Genomic DNA, 23,669 nt, shown 5'->3' on the forward strand with positions numbered 1-23,669 from the left:
ATCGGCCGACTGTGTAAGACTACCTATATACACACACAAACTTGTCGGAGACATGTACGACAACACGATCCTCACCAGGCGATTTTCGTGCCGATCTGGAGGGTTTTCTTCTTCTTCGTACAATTCAATATTGGCCAAAAAATCGGGCTAGTGCGGACGTGCTTACCCCAACATGAAGCTCGGACTATTGATGCAGTATGCGAGGGTGGATAAATCGGCCCCTCCTAATGGAGAATGACTTAAAGTTGCCTGGGTGCAAAACCCATAATTATTCAGCAACTCCATTCACTGCTGTTGTCTCCTTTGATGCAATATGCCTATAACTCCGCACTGTATACAGTACACTACACGAGAATGCATCTAATTTGAGCAAAGTGCACTAACGCCATCATAAATCACCATGTTAAGATTGTGTCTTTCCCTTCAGCATGAAATTTACCTACAGGCAGCCCATCTGGTTGAAGACTCTTGGCACAATCGGCACTTTTTGCAATGCTGTAGCATGTTTTCACACATCTCATACATTTTTGTGAATTTCCCATCAAAAGTGGCAAAGCCATGGGTGGTTTCCATTCAAATATGGAAGAACGTGGATGCTTGGCAGCTCTATGGGGGATCCTGCAAGCGAGAAAGGAAGTGAAGTCCCGGCCATTTTTAAATCTGACGCCTGGCACATTTTGTCTGCGCGAAAGTCTAGCCGCTTCCGAGCCACTGCATCGCATTGGTAGGAGTGTCGGAAGGTACTCCAGGGGTGTATTCAGCATTTACGATACCCACGCGTAGATTTGTTTGAAATTTAGAGCAACAGCCAGCAACAGAATCTTTTTTGTTGCCTGATAATTGCATGAAACCCAGAGCTGCACCAAGCTAGACTAGTGCTTTGCTGTTCTGTGTAATCTAGAGCCCAGATCACTTCATTCCACTCCGTCACGGGGTACGCGGGGCAAAACAAGTGGGGTGATCAATACTGTCATGGCCGTCGCCTCTGATTGGGTGCAATACATTGAATTCAGCATTGTAGTGCAGGGAGTAAAGTTTAGGTCATACGTCTGCTCCAACTTCGGCACAAAGTAGAGTTCAGGCCATTATAACACCAATGTGATTCTGGGTACTCCTAAAAAAATTCAGCGTTTTCAAATGCTGCAGGTGCCGTATCGTTTCCCTATCTTTCGTTGCATGATTTTCGACAAATACTAATTGCTGCACTGCAACTCAAGGTGCTTAGATATCCAAATCATAGTAACAATGCTATTAATTTTACGGTATTTTCCGGAGTATAAGCCACACTTTAAACACTCATAATGGCCCCAAAAAACGCCGGTGCGGCTTATGCTACGCTGGTCAAATGAAACGCGGGATAGAGGGTAGACGTCTATATTTTTGTAAACAAAACTCTGGGTACGTCTTGAACTCCAGAAATACGGTCTAGTGTATAGCTCATGGTGCCCTTCCTGACGGTGTAACCTCAAGCTCCCCTTAAGTCGGACACTGGTTACTTGAAGTGACTTCTGCTAGGCAAGTTAGGAACAACATCGTACTGCCCACCCCCTTGCAGTGCATGCACGGGTCTGCGATAGTTTCTATTGCTTTCAATATTATATGCCCCTGGTTGCTAAAAGTTGTCTTATAGGCTAGCCTAACAACAGACAAACATCACAGAATTGCTCAAAGCGGCTTGCGGTTGCTGTGAGTTCATTTTCTTCGTTGGAGAGTTGAGCTTGTCACTTGGTAACCTGTATTAGATCGCTCACGAGAGTCACATGCTCACAGCCGCATGCATACTCGTACTCTCGCATACCAACACCAGTAAAACAAAGCAAGCGATCAAAGCTCGTACTATTTTGGGGACAAACGTATTTTGCGCCCTATCGTGAGTCCAATTTTGACCAGCACACTGCACATCTTGAACGGCCAGGGCGTTGCAGGGAAGGTTCCCGTGAAGAATTTAGAATGGCTCAACCCGTGCCACAGAGCTTCCCCGTCCAGCATCTTAGGCCTCATGATTGGGAAGTTGTCATGCGAGACATCGGTCATGTTAAACTTGTTCTGAGAACAATGCTAAAACGAATACGAAATCCTATCGGTATGGTGGTTCCATCTGCTTTTGATCATTCATTCGAACAGAACATTGCATTGTTTACCCCAAAGATGTTTCCCTGAAGGTACTCGACATGAGACACGGAGTGGGGTGGAGGTACGTAGAAGAGTCTCCACTCTCGCAGAAAGAAATGAAAAGAAGAAAATGATAAAAAGACATGGAACTCATAAAATGATAGGCACACTCGTGGAGACAACTCTACCATCACCAACCCACGCCATGCCCCACTCGACACAAACACCACACAGAACGCACCAGCAATCTGGGCTATTGAAAAAATGAAGCACCATACCAAGGACTTCCGCTTAGCCGGAGGAATGATCGGAAAGATCCGGTTTCCCCTACAGGTTATATCCCATAGCATGTTTAGACTCTGCTCGTGCCAACACGATCTAAAACTACTTGTAAATTCATGCACTGCAAACAGGCCCTTACTGGCCTTACTGTTAGGCTTAGCACTACGAAGGACCACTACATACCCGAGTAGAGTCAAGAGCAAAATGGTCCTAGTAAGGAGACCATCATTAGAGCGGGCCGGGCACGACGCTGCCGCCGGTGCACTCTGCCGGACGTGGATGTCGATTCGGCAGACCGGTAGAGCAACGACTGAACGAGCGAGTACTCACTGGACTGCAACGGTCTCACGACGTCCGACGACGATTGGTGGAGCAAAATACTGTCAGACTGCCCTCCACCTACGAACACGATGAACGAAGAATAAAGAACAGAAGAGGCCCTTTCGAGACCAATGCGGAAACATCGTAGATAGTGCATGCCAATTGAAGGTGCAAGCGAGTACGTTGACAACAAACTGCATTCGGAAGAAACGACAAAACAATTCGGCGTCACTTTGAATTCACACTTACAAACTAGCGAACCTGGATGCCTGTCCGTTCTCAGAATTACCGGAAGAGAATCGCTGAAGTCCTTCACCGCCCGCAGTTGTTTCGGATTGAACGTCGGCCGCCAGCCATGCCGCTGAAGATGAGGGCAACGAAGATTGGAGGATTGGTTTTAGCCGGTGCATCCGTGGCGTGCAGTCCAAGAACAAGAGCAGTATAATTTTTGAGGTTCTGAGAACGATTCCGTTCGAGCGGGAAACGTTGCCACCATGTTGTTGGTTGCGCATGCGCGAACTGATGTTTTTTTAGCAGCACGGCCATCGCTGAAAGCCTACAAGCGAAATGCCCTCGAGCCTTGAAGTTGGGGAGACCATCTGAAAAGGAAGAGAATCACGCAGACCACAAACAAATCTTCGGGACACTTGACAAACGAATATTCCAATTCAATAGACGGTTAGCAAGCAAGTGCATACCCCAAAAAGAAATGTCCGACAAGTGCACTGCAAAGAGGTTTCGACCGTTACCAGTCGTATGCATCTGTTGTATGAACGATTCAAACAAACATTGTCTCCAAGAAAGTTTCATACAGATCTTGCAAGCACCAGAGCAAAAAGGTCCAATTGAAAATGAAGAATGAGAGCAGGACCTCACTTTTGTTTCGTAGCCTCCGCTCTTGGACATACGCACGTTAGCAACTGGCCAGGCTAGCAAGCACAACACTAGCGACGCGTCTTCAAATAATCAGTGGTAGCAGTCGACGCAGTCACAGGGTTGAAGGTGGAAAAGCAAAAGGAACGGAACGAACTCTCCTTCCCTCCACTCCAGAGACAACAGCAAATGAGGAAGAAGACCGCTATGCAGGATTTGTGGAGCATGCGCACTACTTGAAAATTCAAGGAGGGTGCTGATTGGCTGAAAGCTGTGTCGTAGCACCATACTAGTGCAGCTGCTTGATCATCAAACTGATGATCACTGACGCCACTGTGCTGGGCCTGGGGATTGGAGATGAATGCGATCTTTGCCGTTGGCATTGGCTTTGGACTTTGGAAGTTTGGTCTTGATAAAGGCTTTCACGACTTTCCTGGCTGAGCGATATCAAAGGAGATTGAGGTGTTTAGTTGCTGATTCAGTCCCGGTTCCTTTTAATCATGATACTAGTATTACTTGTAGTGATGTGCAGAAGACATAAGCTACATGTACGAGTACCGGTATGCATTTATAACTTTATAAGGCAGTTTTAAGCTCAGCCATAAATAGAATCCACAATAATCATCAACATCACAACTCCAAGCAGCTCCAGCTCCCTGGCTGATTGCGCTGCGATGTTCAGACTACACCGTCCGCGATCCGAGTGAGTGAAAGTCTCGTCACGGCCAGAGCTGAAGTGATCAATGTAGACTGTACTGGTGTTGCTAGCCTGTTTGACGCCGTGACATGTCATTCTTCTTCCATGTCATAACGAACCAATTACTGGAAACAACGGCGGTAACTGTAAACATGTGTACAGTGTATACTCTCAGCGTGATAGAATCTGTCCTCGAGCCAAATCCGGGCTGAAAGAACAAGCAAACACAAGTTGATACTTCAGTAGTTGTGATCCGGAGCGGGGGCTGCATTGACTGGTTTGCCTCTCCACCACCCCTCCCTCCGCATTGCCAACATTACCGCTACTACTAGTAATACTATGATACTCATGATCATGACATGAGCGGACTTCTGGCAATGTCTTCCATCTTTTTTTAGGTGGTTTACTCAAGACATAGCCGTTGGAAATCATTGACAATTCCAGAAGGTTGGTGGCCAGCCAGCACTGCGGTCGATGCACAGTACGCCCAACTCAGTGCTTGTATGCGACAAGCTACTTCGAAGTACAAACAGAACACACTGCCATATTGGCGTACATGTAATACCATCCATATGGAGTCACACACACTCCAGACTCCCATATTGCATACCAAGCAGCAGTAGCAACAGCAGCCGCAGAACACACGCACGCACGCACGCACGCACGCACGCACGCACGCACGCACACACACACACACACACACGCACACACACACACACACATGCACGTGTAACGGTGACCATCGATGAAACACAGTCCATCACCAAAAAGGATAGATACCTGTGATCTCTTCCCTTATACAATTCATGCACATGTGTACAGTTATAGCACAAGCAGTGTATCTTATAACGTTAAGTTGCTCTATGTACAAATTTGCGATACGCATACACGCAGGCACTATCAGGAGGAAAAATGCTCGAAGAAAGTTGCGTGAGCCAAAAAGACGAAATTAATGTCGTTCTCAACAACAACAAAATTAATAATATATACTTTGAGATTATAATTATGTACATCATACCCTTTTAGAAGCATTCACAGTTCAGAAAAGCAGCATAGCATGGCAGAAAGGTATACAAATAGAAAACAAAAAGAAAGGCTCAACTAATTCCCGCAGCAAGTCATCAACATAAGAATAATACTCCATCCGGATACAATACCACAGTCACACCTGCACGTCCTTCGCGGAAGACAGTAAGGAGGAAATTTTATCTTGGGTTGCGTCTGCTCATGCTTAGGGAGCATCAATAGTTACGAGGCCATGTCACAAGATCAATGTGGGACACCAGGTCTGCAGGCAGGCATTGCTAGTATTGTCCACAGCTAAGTAGAGCGAGCAGCATGCATTCTTTGCGTGATAACTAAAGCTGAGGCGTGTTCACTCATGCACTCGCATTCAACCATGAATCCAACCGCATAGCCAATACTTGTACATTCCACTATCCATCAGCTTTCGGCTCAACTACAACTCTCAGCCAGATGGAATCACTCTGCACATACGACCCGCCGTCGTTCACGCGATGCAGCGGCACAAACAGAGGACACCCGGACGCAATGTTCATGTCAGACTTGGGCTTGTGGAAGGACGAGCTGTTGGAGTCGGGTACAAAGCTCTCGGAGAGGTCCATACCTGTACCGCCTCTGTCAAGCAATGTGAATGTTACCTGAAGAAGACACACGCAAATAGATTCACATAAGGCCAAAACAAAAAATAGGCTTGTTTCCGGTCGGCAACCCCTAAAAAAGGAGACTCGGTCGGCCGGAACGAAACTTTTTTTGGATACTTTTTTTGGTTCCTCAATCGTTGAGGTATTGATGGACAAGAGCACCTACACATGTACATTGTACATACATAATAGTCAGTCAACTCTGACATTGATCCTTGCCATGATATTATCATGGCAAGGATCAATGTCAGAGTTGACTGACTCACTGTTCTTGTACAGCATGTGGTGTATTCCTGTTTTCGTACATCCTGAGAAATCAAGCAAACAGTTCGAGTCCTTCCAGCTCCGTTATTCTAGCTCGTATCGACCCCGGAGGTTTTCGAGCCGACAGCTGAGAATCTCTGGTACCTTGTAGGTGTTTCGTTTATGGAATTCGGTTGAGATTTGACTGAGTTATGACTCGTTGAGTGCACTTGCACACATGGCATTGCCACCGTTTGTATACATTTGGGACCAAAAAAAGTTTCAGAATTTGGGAAAAAGTGGCCCGGTCGACCGACCGGAAACAAAGTCATTATTTGTTTGGGCCTAATACAGAGTAAGCAATGTGGAGACAAGAGTTTTTTTGTAGGGAGATGAATAGTATTAGGCCGTGATCGTTTGGTCGGATCCAGATCCAGATCCATCGGATCCACTGGATCTGCAATGATCGATTGGTCGAATCCGGATCCAGATCCTCCGGATTCGGATCCGAGCAACCCTGCCCCGGGAGCAGGGTTGACTGGATCCATCAGATCCAAATGTGACCTTTGTGCGTATATGGCGGGTAAAAATCATTTTTGTACTCATTGTCGTACGTCTAGTGGACTTTCGTTGACTTTTCGTACGACGCGCGCGATCAGTACGACTTTTGCCTTTTTGGGTGACCTGTCAGCGCCATTTTTTACTTCGTCAACATGGCAACAGCCAAGGTCCGCAAAAAAATGTTCGGTTGATTCTGAAGGATCCGATGGATCTGAGATTTGGATCTGGATCTGGATCCGACCAAACGATCATAGCCTTAGTGAGGCGGATATTGAACATAACATAGGCATTTTATTTAATCTAAAGCGTCACTATGGACAGGGGCGTCGGAAGGTATTTTAGTGTGGTATGGTCAGCCATCTGAAGTACACTTTACTCGTGGGGGAGGGGTGGTTGAGCCGAAATGTTTGGAAATTTAGAGCCCAGATCAATGTATTTTCTTGGTTCACGGGGTACCTGGAGCAAAAAGTGGTACGGTCAATACCGTAGTGACCGTACCGTGTGCGACGCCCCTGCTATAGATCTTTATGATACCTTCTTCGGAGTAATACAGAGTGCTCGGCTGAACGTATTACATAGGTATTCTATTTGAGTATTACAGAGTTCTCGGCTGTCATCTATCCTATGCTAGTGGACAGCCTGCAGAGCAATGCCCTGCTTAGCAGACAATCAGGGCGAAAGGTTGATTGGTTAATGGCACACCCGGGCATTGCTTGAGCGCATATCCAAGTGGCTGGCTCCATTCTATTTTTGTTTCAGACATGAAGCTGGGTGCGAGTCCCTTCTATCATAAATAACAACATAGGTCCTATGAAAACGCCATCACTGTACGCTAACGTAAGCATGCCTTGCGTGGAGTGGTAAACCACTGCCAGAAGAGTTGTGATGCTATTCCACACAAGACACCAGCTCCAAAGATGGCCTAATCACACAACCTCTGCATCACCAGCTGCAAGGGATGGCATGGATCCAGCATTACAATGAACACTGGACCGTGTGCATGTTAGCGAGGCACTGCATACCACACACACACACACACACACAAGTGAATTTCATCGGCCACCATGCAGGTCGGTAGGCATACTTCGAAGTGCATGATAGCCAGCGCCAGCCTCACACACAGGCGACACTGGATTTCTACAATTCGCCACACCACTCAAGCTCAGGGGAGAAAAATTTCGATGCTTCATCAGCCTGGCAAGTGTTGTCATGGGGGGGGGGGGGGGGGTGATAAAGACAGACGATCTTCATCGGCATGTTTCTCAGACTGGATACAGAGCGGCAAGGACAGCATAAGCGGGCTTGGCCCGGACAACAGCCACAGCCTCGGGGCAATGCAAATACCTTGCGGAACAGCGAAACAAAACCAAACAACAAGAGCTTCATATTTGACCAGCACTGTTCGTGTTCACTGGACCTTACCTTAGATGTGAATGGCCAGGTGAGTATAGCATCAAACTCTCCCCTGCAAAGTGTGAAAAACACCGACAGGCTATTCGACCTTCCCATGCCGTCCCCGTTGGGGTAGAGACGAACACGGACTTTGTACCCCCGTATGGACGTGTAGAACGGGCTGGAGTACACCGAGGTACGTTTACCATCCACTGCCTTGGTGCGTAGCTAGATGGTAGGCACAGACAGCACACAAGAACACAAAAAACACACGTTCAATGCTTAGCCTACAGTGGACAGTACTTTCCGACCTTACACATGAATCTACCTGCACACACGGCAGAGCAATGAGCATACTGACACAAACCGAGGACAGAAGTAAAGACCAAAATGAAAAAAAGTAAAACTGCCCAGATCCGGGCAGGTTGGGACCAAGCACTGCCCCGTAACTAGGAATTGCCCGCAACTCAGACCACAGAAATAGTCATGCTCCTTACCTCTCTCCACCCATTCACTTTCCACAGCATAGTGCCGTCATAGCTGGCCGCCGGGTCAGCTGGGTTAGGAGCTGTGGTGACATGACTAGTAACGTTAGTCGGAGCTGGGGCCGATGGTAGGGACGGCATCTGTGGCATAGCGGGCAACTGTGGCAGAGATACAAACCCGCCGCCCTGCAGCAGGAGAGATCAAACACCAAATGCAAGGGAAAGTTCAGAATCACGTATCACAAGCTGCACTATCCGGTGGTTTCTTTATGATACGGCAGCATTTGTGCTACGGAAATTCCATTGGATAAGGGAGGGTGCTAAATTGGCTTATCTAATGTACTGCTGCAGCGGACAGTAATGGGATATTTCGGTTACTGAAACGCATGCTAGTTCATTGAGGGCGCTGGTTTATACAGCGCAAGGTTGAAGAGGGGCGACTGTACTGCAGCGAAACCTGTGTAAGACGACTGCTCAAGGGACTTTCAAAGTGTGGTCTCTGTAACCAGGTGGTCTCCTTATCCAGTGCCATTTGACTGGAAATAGCATCCCTTGGGCCTGGCTGCAGTTGTCTTCTGGGACAGGTGGTCGCCTTATCCGAGTGGTCATCATGACAGATTTTACTGTAGTAATACCGTGACTACCGGAGATACAACAGGACCTGACCTCAGGGTACACAACACTCTTCGAACATGCAGTGTAGTGGTCAACTACTGGTCATAGTAGATAAGCAAACCGCATTATATTATAGGTTAGTTTGCAATCAGGAATACGATCGTCCAAGCTAAGGTCAAACAGGCAGTGTGCAACATGCAGCACTTGTGCAAGCGAAGAGTGATGCCCACAGTCATAGGCTTATTCTGTGTGATTCACACACTCGTTCACTCAATAATGCACGGGCAAAAAAATGGAGTCGCTTACATTCTGCTTTTCAATTAACGTCAGCAGGGTTGTTATTTGATCATGGAATGACACGGTGCTGCGTTCAAACTTCTCCGACAAGACGTTGAAGGCCGCACGGTCCGTCGTCACCCGCCTCTCCAGCTGAATCAGGCGAGACTCCACGTCGCTGACCCGCAGCACGGTGTGGTCGACGACTCGGGAGATGTTCACTAGCTTATCAGCCAGGCTACGCGTCTGCCAGTAAAGCACATGGACACGAAAGCACAACACACAGGCAGTGAGACCGACAGGGCACCGGGCCAGAAATTCATAACTAGACCACTGTGCCGCAGTATTCTCAGCAAAAGACAAGTCAAGAAAGGACACTGCCAGACTGTCCAACCGTCCTGCTTTGGACCAGAAAATGTGTATACATTTACATGGGACAAATTGCCTTTGTATACAATATACTGTGGGCGTACTGCTTTGGAATGGTGGCAAGGTTGGATAGACTGCACTCCAATGCTACATGTACAATATGTACAACAAAAGAAGAGGGGAGCCATCGACGCACTTTGTTGATGTAAGGGTATGCAGTAAATAAGGAACATAACCTAGAAATGACCTCAGGGAGACTGGGAGAGTCGAGCACCACAGCGGTGACATCTTGTGCAGAGCCTCTCTCCTCTACTGTGACCTAGCAGCAAGCTTTGCTGAACCAATACCAACGTTGAACAGTGAAACCTGTCTAAGATGACCGCTCAAGGGCCTGCAAAATGTGGTCTCTGTTGCCAGGTGGTCTACTTATCCAGGGTCGTTTGGCTGCAAAATAGCATCCCTTGGTCCTGGTTACAGTGGTCTTCTGAGGCAGGTGGTCGCCTTAACAGGTTTACTATACATGCACTTGTCAAGGACGACACAGGCGTTCAAGGCCATGGCTATACCTTAGCCGCTAGGGTACAGTAAACGGGAGCTATCAATAGAATACTAGTACACTGTTCATGAATGGGTGACAGTGTGAGGGGCTGGGCAGCACTCAGCAGAACTTCAGTCTATGTAACCAGGTTGGAGTGACTTATCACATGTGATGGTCAACGTATCAGGTTCATAAGCCCAAGGCAAGGAGAAGCATATTGCAAGACATTAATAAAAGCCTTGAAAATCCCTCCCGGGATTAGAAAAAGAGTTCTTTTTACACTCACAGAGGAACTGTCCACTACATGTACATGGGGTAGAGGTCAACCAGAGCAACTGTTCAGTACATGGGTAGTGGTCTACCAGAGCAATCACACTCACGACGCTGGTTTGCCAATGCTTTCACTTACCAATTCCATAGCCTTGCTGTCGCCATTGGCCGATGACTGCATGGCCTGCATGATATCACGCACATCATCCAGCTGTGTCTGCACTGACATGAGATTGTCTCTGACCTCCACCACATTGCCATCCTGAAGATCCTGGCGCTCGGCGGAGATCTCAACGTGAACGACCATGCTCTCGTCGCAATGAGTGCTGTACTCTGATCGAACACCCTGTGCAGCGCAAAGGAGAAACACACACACACATGGGGTCCATGGTCCCATCAGTCAAGCCATATCAGCTTGTGCTAAACGTAATTGAAATGGGCTCACCCTGAGTGGAGTAAGCGGTCACACCAGTGGCAAGGTTGTTGTTTTGGTTCGGTCTGCAAATACACGAGTTCTCCACATGATAACAACTGTAACCTCAAACCAGAAAGTCCCCTCCCCTTACCCTCACTCTATTCTACAGTCACAACGGAAGGGAGTGGGTCACTGCAGTTTTTGCAGTACAATCACGTGCCAAAGCCAGCGCCAAGGCTCATGCAGCGCGTGCGGTCCTCAGATCGTTTTGTGGAACGTGCATGATGAAATTGAAATGGAAACGCAGCACTGCTTTTTACTCGTCGGTCGGATTTCCTAGGCCACAACTGTACTTGACAAATACTTTTTAAAGTAGCTAAAAGTACCTGCATGTGTTCAGCCCAAGCAGTTCAGCAATTCCAAAGCAACCGGATGATAAACTCTATGTCAGTAGCAGCACATGCATGTATGCATACCGTGACAGGAACACGCACACACGCATGCATGCACGCACACACGCACGCATGCATGTACGCACACACGCACACACACACACACACACACACACACACACACACACACACACACACACACACACAGACACACAGACTTTGTCTCACCTTCCACGTGCATCCACTATGTCGACATTCAACCTCTGACAACTCACACATCTGTGCAACGTGCTCAGGAAGCTGGATATTACAGACACAGGCAGACATAGACATAGACATAGACATAGAGAGAGAGAGAGAGAGAGAGAGAGAGAGAGAGAGAGAGAGAGAGAGAGAGAGAGAGAGAGAGAAAGAGAGAGAGAAAGAGAGAGAGAGAGGAAGAGGGAGAGGGAGAGGGAGAGGGAGAGGAGGAGGAGGAGGAGGAGGAGGAGGAGGAGGAGGAGGAGGAGGAGGAGGAGGAGGAGAAAGATAGAGAGGCAATAAGACAGCCATCCATTTCCTAAAAACCAAGTTTATGATTTCAAGCTGTCGTCTAAAGGAATAATAACATGGTTGGTCTTCCACAGTTATGAAACCCATGTGACACACGGCAGTAAAAGTGCACACAACTGACAACCGTGGTTGTGGCTCATGAATCTGACGCTGAGTGCAAGAGTAAGCACTATACAATGAACAATCATTGCCGGCACAAACAAGAGGAAGTAAAAGCAAATCAAGCTAACATTAGAGAAAGACGTTTAGAAAGCGAGCTGTGGAACGAGTCATATCACAAGTATACTAAATAGCTACCACATCTCCAGTGTGGTCTTCTGACCTCAGGAGTCAAAATTTAGTTGGCGACCAGGCTCTGCGTGGAATGGTCCAGTCACTATTCCCTTTCCTTGGGTGTAAGCAAGCAGTTCTTAGAGAGCCCCCCCCCCCCCCCCCACGTACCACTCGTGACTAGTCCAATGAGGTCATCACACATGGAGTGAGCAGAGTGGAAACCGGTGCTAGTCGTGTATAGAGTGGCAGATAGGGATATACATTAGTAGAGGGTGTTGAAAGGGGAAATTGGCGATTTTTACGGAGAGGCAAACCAAACAAACAGTGCTAGTTTTGAGCTACAAAATCAGTGCTGCCACACCACGGCTTTGCCACTGCTTTGCCAACCCATACAAAGCGTCTCAAATGATGATGTGTTGACATGGACTCAATTGGGGACCCCATGAGCACTGGGTAGTACGCAGTGTCCACATTGAGCAAATCTCTGAATGCAGTTACCTCACAGCGCGGCACTTCCTCGCCGCACTCCTGTGGACAGGCGACTGGAAACTTGACGCACTCGGAGTTGTGAGTCTGCAGTACATGTGCAGACAAATGCACCACCGAAATCAAGAATGTTTTACAGAACAGCAGTACAGCAGTACAGGTATATGACAGACAGACAGGTGAATACACAGTCATGCAAACACGAGTGGATGCCGTCAAACACTCGAGTCAGCTCAGAGACCAACACTAATGTAAGCAATGTTGGCTCCAATACTAGAGAATTATCTTGATTGTGACACAGGGGCCGATTGACCTGACGATATCAGCACTACGACATGTACAGGCCTCAACCCCTACCTCTCTAGCTCCTTGCTGAACAACACAAATGCATAGCGGTGGATCAGTGTAGAAGAAATTTCAGAATCAGAATCACCGGCAGCAGTCATCCACAGCAAAAAAAGCCAACGAGACAACAGCCACAGCAACACTCCAAAATAGCAGCAGCCGAAACAATTGCAGTGGCAGCAGCAGCACCACCAACACAAAAGCAAAACTTGCAGCAGCATCATCAATCTGCACTGCATTCCTCACAATCCAAACATGGCTTTCCCCAGCACTGCCGATGACCACTTCAAGAAACATACTACTTAATTAAATTCCAGCATTTACCTCAATCTCTAGTATTGCCACATATTCATCGCAGTATTGGCAGACAACTTTGCGATACAAGCAGTCATGCTTCATATGACTGGATAAGTTCTTGCGTGCTACCTTCTCCTCGCAGCCGTCGTTCCGACAGGCGACGGTCATGTACTCACAGGAGCTTTGAACATGATCCTGTGGTGGCATATTGGCAGGCCATGAGACACACAAACATAACAATCATGTAAAAGTCTTAGTAGCAATATAGGTTACGTAATTGCGTCCTGATTCGAAATACTTTTTGTATGCAGCAGCATTGCAAGCACCGATTTTCCACTCCATGCTAAGCAATGCCATACACACAGACTATACATACAAAAGCAGCAATTAAAAAAATAAAAATTCACGGTTCGCGTGAAACTCGAACGGAGGCCGGGCTTCCGCATCCGTGGGAATGCCACCACCCTCTAGGATCAAGGCACAGATGCAGCTCCTATAGCAGTGTGAGGTGAGTAGATCAGACCCACTGGCAAAGTGGCCAAAGACCGGAGCTGTAGAGGTTATTCCAATTGCACCATCATTCAAGGTGTTCTGAATGGAGTGGCATGGGCCGTAACAGAAATACTAGTCAGCCAGGCAGTGCACAGCACACACTGCAGCAGTAGGATGATGAATGGAGGGTTTGCAAACGACAGCCATTCGCACAAACTCTATATTTCTATTTTCTAGAGAACACAGTGCAAAACGTTATACGTCTACTGCTTCGAAGAACACCGGTAACTCGAAACATATTCTTAAAAGTTCTTGTATTGATCTACAGATAGTCAGTTGGCTAGGCCTGGATCCTCACCTCGAAATCTTTCAGTTGCCCATGCCAAGTGCAACCCTCCTGGACATGACGACACTTGCATGTTAGGCACATCACCTCTCGGCGGCACCAGTTATCTGGGTAGATCTACAGTGGGAACAACAGAGCAACAGAGCAACAGAGCAACAGAGCAACAGAACAACAGAGCAACAGAGCAACAGAGCAGTGAGCAGACAATGTACATGAAAGAGAAGTAACAGAGGTCTACTTTTTCGTACAAATATCGCAACAACTCAGTTGGCCTTCAGAAAAGGGATGTGTGTGTATTTGTATTTGTATGTGTGTGCATGTGTGTGTGTGTGTGTGTGTGTGTTTGTGTCCATCATAAACTCATGAATCAATGAGTGTATTTTACCCGCAGAACTCCACAACATCAGTATGATCCACGGTATTCGTTCTCTGTGATGGTCACGTCCTCGCATTGAAATTTATGCCATCGTCATCATAACATTGTGCATGATTGCCCGTTTGACTTGCGATGTAAAATAAAAACAATACAATACAAAAAATGCGATGAACGTGGACAAGGAGTGAGAGTGGATACCTGCAGTGACATCTAGCACAGCCCCCCCCCCCCCCCTCCTAAAACCGGCTTTCATTGGGTCAACACATGTGAGCCTGTCAGCAGTCCTACGTACATCTGTTTTGCTGAGCTGTCGCTTGTCCACCGGGCATGTTTTGCTTTCCGCACTGCGGGGACAACATTGACAACATTGACATAATGGGGCAGAAGGAGAGCGAATCAGAAAAATCGAAAAGACAAGCACAATCCCCCATACTAGTACCTGAAAAGAGGTCACAGTACAGTACGACGACAGCATGGCAATTCAGTATCGCATATGTTTTGACAGTTTTGTATTTTCAGTGGCAAGTCTGTGCTTGTGATGCCACAGTTATGCCACTCCACACACACACACGGCATCTCTGATGATGACACAATCGCATAACGTCCATAGGCTTGCCCACTATAATGGCGCAGGAACACAGCAATAATGACAGCCTCTCCTACAGATGCAAACGGGAAAAGTCTGAAGATAAAATTGCCCGTCACCACCAGGACGCGAACCAGGAACCGTCGCTGAAATAACTAAATAACTAAAAGGGACCAATTATGACACAGTGGAGTCCTAGACATGGCATCGCCTATGTACATACCGGAGTGAGCGCTCAATGCAGGACTTGCAGAAGCGATGTCCGCACGTCGTCTGTATCGGATCTCGCAGCGCGTACAGGCATATCGGACACTCCAGTTTCTTGTCCAGCGGCGGGTCAAAGTGCGCGTCGTAGCCTCCATGATCAGGCTGAGCAGAACTAGACGGCCCCCTGTAAGCACGGAGAGTGGAGAAAAAAACCGGATGTACATCTGATCCTGCAGAGAAGACCTGAATGATGTTTACATTGGTTGTATCTGGATGATGTTTACATTGGTTGTATCTTGACATCCGCTGACCTCAGCCAACCAGCTCAAACAGTAGAAAATGATGTTGTAGCCCTTCACAATCGTGATGCTAGACCCCTACTAACACTTCGAAGTATAAATGTTACACCTTGCTCAGAGAACGGTACCAAAAGATCGTGCATTCAAGCAAACGAGAGAGCTTGGAAGTTCAGGGCCCTACGCTATGCTTTGTTGCCTAGCTCATCGTGCATGTTGTTAGAACTGATGAAAATGTTTTTTCCTTTGATTAGGTACATAATTGTACTTGGTCCGGCTCATCGCAATTGTCGCTTATCTCCCACGCACTTTTTGACAGGTAAAACCCAGTCCAATCACGATATCTAACTTACTTTTGCTTGGGAGGTTGTGATGGCAAGATCAAATGAGGCACCAAAGAAGAAATGATCGCGACTAGCGCTTTGAATCACGATGTGCTCGACTTTTTTGGGAAGTGGAAATCTGGCCATTCACTGTCTGTGTTGCCAAAAAAGCCAAGCGCAGCTACCGACCCGAAGACCGGAACTGTAGCAGGGGCAACTGACATCCTGGAGAGCGTGACAGGCACGCGTGCAAGGCCGAGGAGTATGAGCGTCATGCTGAAGAAGAAAGGTGTTTTTGATGCAATGCTGCCATACGACAGGCTGACAAAGCAAGAGATACTCTACCGTACCAGTCTACGCCAGCAGCTAGACACCAGCAAATATATTATTGTCAGCTCATGTAACCAGTAACGGTAACCGCGGCAGCTCGAGTGATGGAGAGCTGAATGAACCGTCTGGACCTGTAGGAGTGTGAGTGCAAGAACGCGCTCCTTCGCTGATTTATTTCGTGCATTTTGCTTACCTTGCTTCCCTTCTATGACTCGCTTCACCTGATTCCATGGCTGAATTTTGTTTCTTGTGGCGGAGAGTATTCATGTATCATGTTTCCTCACTATGCCTATTGAAAATTTCACAGAGCGGCAACAAAACTCCTGTTCTTAGTGGCGATAGATAAGCGACAATTGCGATGAGCCGGACCAAGTATTGCAAAAACGTTTCAATGAGTTACTGAAGTAACGTCTTCTGCCTAGCTAAGACCGGCGCTGACTCTGCCGATCACGGGCGTTCTGGAGTCGACGGGATGGCTGTCCTGACGTTTCCTGGGACCGGCGCTGACTCTGCCGATCACGGGCGTTCTGTAGTCGACGGGATGTCTGTCCTGACGTTTCCTGGGACCGGCGCTGACTCTGCCGATCACGGGCGTTCTGGAGTCGACGGGATCTCTCTTCCGACGTTTCCTGTGACCGGCGCTGACTCGCCCGTTCACGCTTATTTTGGAGACGACGGGATCTCTCTTCCAAAGTATGTTTTTGCTGACGCATCCTATCACCTATTTGGCAACTAACGTCCATTCTAATTGCATTTCCTCCTCGTCTCCTTATTTCTTTCCAGAAAATCTCCCTATACACCAGGGAGTCGTATACATAATACGACGAATATTGTGGCGAGCTGTTTGTGGCCAGCTGTGTTTGATGGTACGGTACGGGACAGATACGGGATAGCGCCAGGCGTGACACAAAAAAACAAACAAATAAACACCAAATTAAAGCTGTGTGGACCCTGGCTAGCGCCAGACGTTACTGAAGTAACGTCTTCTGCATAGCTACGGGAATAAATACCACTTGCATATAAAAATTAAGTTTCAGTCGGTGCTCAAAAAACACGGTCTGTCGCATTACCTGAAGCAAGAAACTATTTCGGTTTGGCCTTAGTACTACTATTATCATGCAGGCACCACAGGTGTGCTCAGTGGAATCTGACCACGCGTCAGACTCTGTTAGACTAAGTTTTCAGCATCCACAAGAACGCCACCACCCTCCAGCCCCCCGGCCGTAGTGCACAACCCAATGTTTGCAGGCCTGGGGTGCACAGCACCTGACGCGTACTTGATTCACACAATAGGAGTTTACTGAGCAGCACTGTGGAGGCGTGCAACAAACTGCAACGGGCAATATCAACCCAGTTTCTCATCTGCACTTACTGCGTTGCTGCTGCTGCTGCGCTTGTCTGCGGTTGTGACTCTGCACCACTGCTGCTGTTGCTGTTTCTACCACGTGCAGCGACTGGCTGTCTAGCGTAGGGGTTATCAAGCTCATCCATCTCAGATGAGGTTCTTTACATGCAAGCACACGTACAAAAGTGTGCGCGCGCGCACACACACACACACACACACACACACAAACACGAGCGCACACCACACGTGTACACACACACGTGTACACACACACGTGTACACACACACACACACATACACACATATACGCGCGCACCCACCACACGTGCACACACACACACGCATACACACACAACAAGAAGAAGAAGAGCAACAACAACAACAACAACAACAACAACAACAACAACAACAACAACAACAACAACAACAACAACAACAACAACAACAACAACAACAACAACAACAACAACAACAACAACAACAACAACAACAAAACATAGTTTCTTTATTTGGGTACCTCCGTGGTACATATTAAAGAATGGTCTCATCTCAGAATCATCTGTAGCTTGGAAACACACCACAGCTGTAATGAACATGACATGCTATTCCCTTCAGTCGGGCTCACTGATGCACGATGGATACCAAACCAGAAGCATGCACAGTAGGAACTGATGGTTACGAGATATAATTATGACAATTGCAGACATGTGGCAAAACACAACTCTTATTATCCAGGATGGGTTTGCTAATTTTCAATCAAACTTTAACCCGAATCCTGAAAGAAGGAGGATTCTTTGAGGACATCCGCCACAATTTAAAACTTTTTTTAGTTTTAAAGGCAGTTTCCTGGAAGACAAATAGAATAATTAGAACTTTGAACCGTTAAAGTTCAACTCTTTTCGATTTCCATGTCGGAAAGCTCTGCCTCTGGGTATCGAGCAGTGTGCAAGTAACGGTTGCCTATTGTGATGTTGCATACCATATGAAGTAACATTGCAAGCACTGGTTTGCTCCTCAGTACAAAGCATATCGATAAAATGATTACATAGCAGACTCAGCGGAGGACGTTCAGGTTGGTTGTAACTGAGTTCATGCCGCCTGGCAATTATCAGACAACTGAGTCAGTTGTCTGATGATTGCCTAGCGGCATGAAACTCAGAGTTACAACCAACCTGAACGTCCTCCGCTGAGTCTGCTATGTACTAAGCTCTGTCTCTGACATTGAGCACTCTCTGCAGCTCGGGGATCAACGGATTTGATAAAATGATTACCGTACTCTCGTGCATATAAGACCATGGTCTTATAATTAGTGCTGAAACGATTATATCGATTACTCGTTACTTACTCGATAAGAAATAGATCGAACGGTTATTTCGATTTTATCGGCTAAACGAGTAGAATGGTACATGTACATGTACTTACACTCGGTGTGGGATTTCCCCCCTTTTGGGGTCGCGCAAAGCGTGCATGCATCGAAAGTGTTGCGAGTACGACACGAATATGACTGTCCACTTGCAACATCGATGTACGTGTAAAGTACAAGCGCGATCTGAGAAACATCGACGTGATCACCGTCGTCGTCTTTTGAGCTGACTACTTTTCTTACCAATCCCGAAAAGATTGTTGGAGGAGAGAGAGACTTTTGCTCGCCGAGCTGAAGCTAAAGGATTTGATGGAGTCCTGCCAGCAGCTAGTCAAAGGACCTTCGGTACCTTAGGCAGACCCTGACGGAGTTTGGAGGCCAGCTAGCTCTCGGTGAGGAGAGAAACATTCGCGTGGCGATCGACTCTCCGTAAAAAAATACAAGCTACATAGCGCCAAAATACTGCAACAGCTATGATTTCAACTAACTTCTCGATCTGCTGCTTCACAAAGTTCAACTATTTACAAGTCCTGACTGTTGTAGTCTGAAGCTGGAGTCTCATCGCCCACCTACAGGTAGCTTTTGGAGCTGATGGATTTCCCGACTTGGACTCCTTCCGCAAACTCTCGCAACAGTGCTACAGTGTATGCTGTGTTCCCGCACGCTCGTGTCGACATGTACCGGATCACGGAGGCGGAAGAGCTTGACGAACTCCGCTGACTCCACGTTGCCGAAATACCGCCGTCGTCTTCGTTCTTATCGCTGGAGACATTCTCCCCTTCCAGGACCGGCGCATAGTTGTCGTCCCGGAGGTAGAGACTATGTTGTGTTTCGAAATAGTTCTTCATCAAGCTCGCGCGAATGATGATTCTCATCATGAACTCGTTCCGACGTTGTGACATGGCGATGGTCTTTGGCGGGGCACTGGCTTGGCGAAAACGCAATCTTCTTGCGCAGTAGAACATTGATCGGCTGCAGATGAGTACAGTTACTTCGTGCTTGGTCCTGTTGGAGGAAACCTGACAGGAAAGAGGCAAGACTCATCGAAGACGAAGCGCTCGCAACAAACAATGGCGCTCGAAATATCTCGTACGATTTAGGGCCTATCGCTTTGAGCCACAGCGCTCACAGCCTTGCCTACTTCATCAAAGTGAGCTCTACATGTTCGTTGACCTCTTCACACTACACAGAAGAGCGAAACAAGGATTATGGCTTAGCACTTGGGTTGCAACCAGTGAGTTGCCTCTGTCTGGTCTGTATTCGTCTGGTCAGTCCGAACCAGGGAGTCGTAAAAGCCCGGGAGAGGACACGGCACACATTCCCAGAAAACATCTTTGCCTCGCGCTGCCGGGGAACGCTGCGCCAGGGAACGGTGTAGCGAGGCAAGGAAATTATTATTTTCGAAAATTGTGATGTCTTCTTGAAATACTAATTGGGACATTCTCCGATTTCTCTTAGAGCACGGAGACGATTTCTCCGTCGAGTCTTCTAATCTCTATTTTCATCCTCAATTCTTCCAGCTGCCTCACTCATTCTCTCTCAGTTTATCGAAGTTAATTTATTCTGAGGCGATGGAAATGCAAGATAAATCCCTAATTGTACTTCACTTTTATTTGAGTTGGGGTGAACGAAATGAGATTTGTGGAAAATGACGCCACTTCCCGTGTTAGCCGCTGGTCGTATCATACAGCCCATATTCCATTGCAGGTGATGGGCGAACGTTCGTGTTGAGATCCGCTGAGCTTCCTCGTACTCGTGGAGTTGAATTTGTGGCAGAAATTGCACTGAATTGCAGTCAAATGGTTGTGAATGAAACGAGATTTGTGGAAAGAGACGCCACGTACTTCCCGTGTTAGCCGCTGGTCGTATCATACAGCCCATATTCCATTGCAGGTGATGGGCGAACGTTCGTGTTGAGATCCGCTGAGCTTCCTCGTACTCGTGGAGTTGAATTTGTGGCAGAAATTGCACTGAATTGCAGTCAAATGGTTGTGAATGAAACGAGATTTGTGGAAAATGACGCCACTTCCCATGTTAGCCGCTGGTCATATCATACAGCCCATATTCCATTGCAGATGATGGGCGAAAGTTCTTGTGGAGATCCGCTGAGCTTCCTCGTACTCGTGGATTTATGAACTTGTGTCAGAAATTGCACTGAAATTGCAGTCGAGTGTGTGTGTTGTGAGTGAATCGCAACAGCTCCCTTCCTTCAGCATCGTCAAAACGCATCATAGAGCATTATTACGCACTCGTTCCATGATTTATGATATTGCCTGGATTCTTTTAAAAACAATCAATGTGTGTTCCCTATCTATCTACAACACTTTTCTACTCGTATACTGAGTACGCGGTGACTTTAGCCGTTTAGGAAACGGAAGGCTCAGCCTCCAGGTTGGCCAGAAAGGTTCTCAGTGAATCTAACCGAAGTCTTGGCGAGTGTACAAAAGGTAAACCTATCATTTGTTTTTCATAACGGAATTGTGCAAAAAAATGCGCACACACGCACGCACGCGCACACACACACACACACACACAAACACTGTGCAAACACACACAAAAGTACAAGCACATGTGCACATACACACGCCCCCCCCCCCCACACCCACACACACTGTCAACTCCCCACTCCCTGTACCATGTGTACTGAGTCTGACAAATCATGTTTATGCTTCCTTCACCACCAGTTTCGGATAATGGTGTCAACAAGGAGTCGTAAAATATTGGTATTTTAGGACTCCCTGCCCTGAAAACGAGCACAGCGCCGTGGATCGAGCAGATCCGGCCGCGCCGGCCTAGCGTGCTTCACTTTCTGGCCGAGGCAAACATCGTCCGCGTGCGCGCATCCCGTGTCCTCTCCCGGGGATCCCGGGCTTTTACGACTCCCTGGTCCGAACAGCTGACAGACTTGTTGCGGGAACATCGGATCTATGCACCCGCTTTCCGTCGTTGGCGATGTAATTGTTGGACTCGTAAAATTTTGAAATTCACAGAATGTACATGACTGATGTAGTTACAATAATAATCGTTTAGCCGATAAGCCGATCGTTATGGTATCAGCTAAGCCACTAAGGAAAAAACGTAATCGTTTCAGCACTACTTATAATCGAAAAGTCGCTGTTTTCGGTCCTTTCACAAGTGCATTTTTCGTTCGATTATAAGACCATGGTCTTATATGCGAGAGACAAACATTGCATCGACATGTACATGTGCAAGTACGCGTATTATTGGTGAATGCCAGCACAATGTAACCACGATGAACCTCGTGTGGTTTTGTGATTTTCATTCACATATAAGTGCATGTTGTTATAAGCGAGAGTGCTCTTATATTCGAAAATAAGAACATGTCCCTAAAGGCACGAGATTGCGGTACGTCATTCGCACCGACCCTATTGTACTCATACATGATATTGTGTTACAGTGCCTTGTCACACTTTCATTAGCAGCGATTGGTGATACATGATGTGTGGCATACTAAGATCGCTGTGTTTATAGCAGATAGACCACTCTCGAACCCGGGCTGCACATTAGTAGTAATTTACCGTCATCGTTGGGGCCGAGCCGATGTATACACACTCGCATAGTATTACGGCATGACTTATCTGGGCCACGTTTGGGGTCAGCAAGTCAAGGCTGGTATCATGATCGCAAGTTGAATGGACCCCGGATCACGCAGAACTATTACTTCCAAATCTGGGTCGATATGCACATGGTTTGGGTACTACGATCTCGTGTTGTCTCCCTAAATGTACAGTCATGTACTGTACGTACATCCAGAGCACTGGATATCATCATGCCCTGGCTCTATCTAGATAACCTAGCATTTGAAACGTGGCTGGGACCCTTTCCCCATTATAATTCAGGCATGGCCTGGGTACTGTGAGCAAACCCATCATAATTATGGCAATGCAGCATTTTTGTACACGTGTACTACCTGAGGTGGAGGCCTGTGGCTTCTTTCTCTGCACAATGGTCGACCCACGTAGTATGGGGTACAAGCAGAAAGACAACTAGTCACCAAACTTACTCTGAATGGCTGCACGACATCACGCCGAGTCCAAAAGCTAGCGATCGCGGGAGGGTGTTTGGCAAGGAAACGACAACGTGCAGCAGCACATCCCTTCTAGCATAAAGCCACCATGGAACGTACCGGGTACAGGACAAAGAAAGCAAGGCCAAATCACGAGTCCAGCATCCGTGTACAATCCCTCTAGCAATGAACACGCAACGGTCGTTGTGACGCTGGGTGTAAGACGCAGTGACTAAACGTTAGCACTATTGGTAGTGTGGTCGAGCAAACAGTGGTTGAGTGGTGCACCATTCCCAACTAACTGTTACTTCTGAAACTGTAAAATTAATGCTATCGCTATAAACAGAAGTACCAGATCTGTGTTGAAACGTTACGTTCACCAGAACTTACTTAGACAGAAGTCCGTGCTCCTCAAGCCACAGACTTTCTAATCAGTAGATCTACTCTAAACAGCTAGTTTCAACGGTTTCAAAGAATACAAAAATAGCTCAGCTCAGTGGTAGGTTGCATATCCACATAA

General features: G+C 47.3%; 1 protein-coding gene across 1 annotated transcript; it reads right to left on the bottom strand.

Moving 5' to 3' along the window:
- Positions 1–5,045: 5,045 nt before the first annotated feature.
- LOC135819346 (TNF receptor-associated factor 3-like) lies at positions 5,046–23,505 on the bottom strand. The gene is made up of 13 exons (XM_065332538.1): positions 23,147–23,505; positions 17,787–17,918; positions 15,482–15,649; positions 14,965–15,016; positions 14,309–14,413; positions 13,486–13,653; positions 12,829–12,903; positions 11,734–11,805; positions 10,838–11,044; positions 9,552–9,767; positions 8,643–8,816; positions 8,176–8,373; positions 5,046–5,946 (listed from the first exon to the last, which is right to left on the bottom strand). Exons 1-13 carry the CDS (start codon positions 23,164–23,166, stop codon positions 5,722–5,724), a joined length of 1,812 nt encoding a protein of 603 aa, XP_065188610.1. The 5' UTR covers positions 23,167–23,505; the 3' UTR covers positions 5,046–5,721.
- Positions 23,506–23,669: the final 164 nt, after the last annotated feature.

This window comes from Sycon ciliatum, chromosome 6 (assembly GCF_964019385.1).
Source record: "Sycon ciliatum chromosome 6, ocSycCili1.1, whole genome shotgun sequence".
NCBI lineage: Eukaryota > Metazoa > Porifera > Calcarea > Leucosolenida > Sycettidae > Sycon > Sycon ciliatum.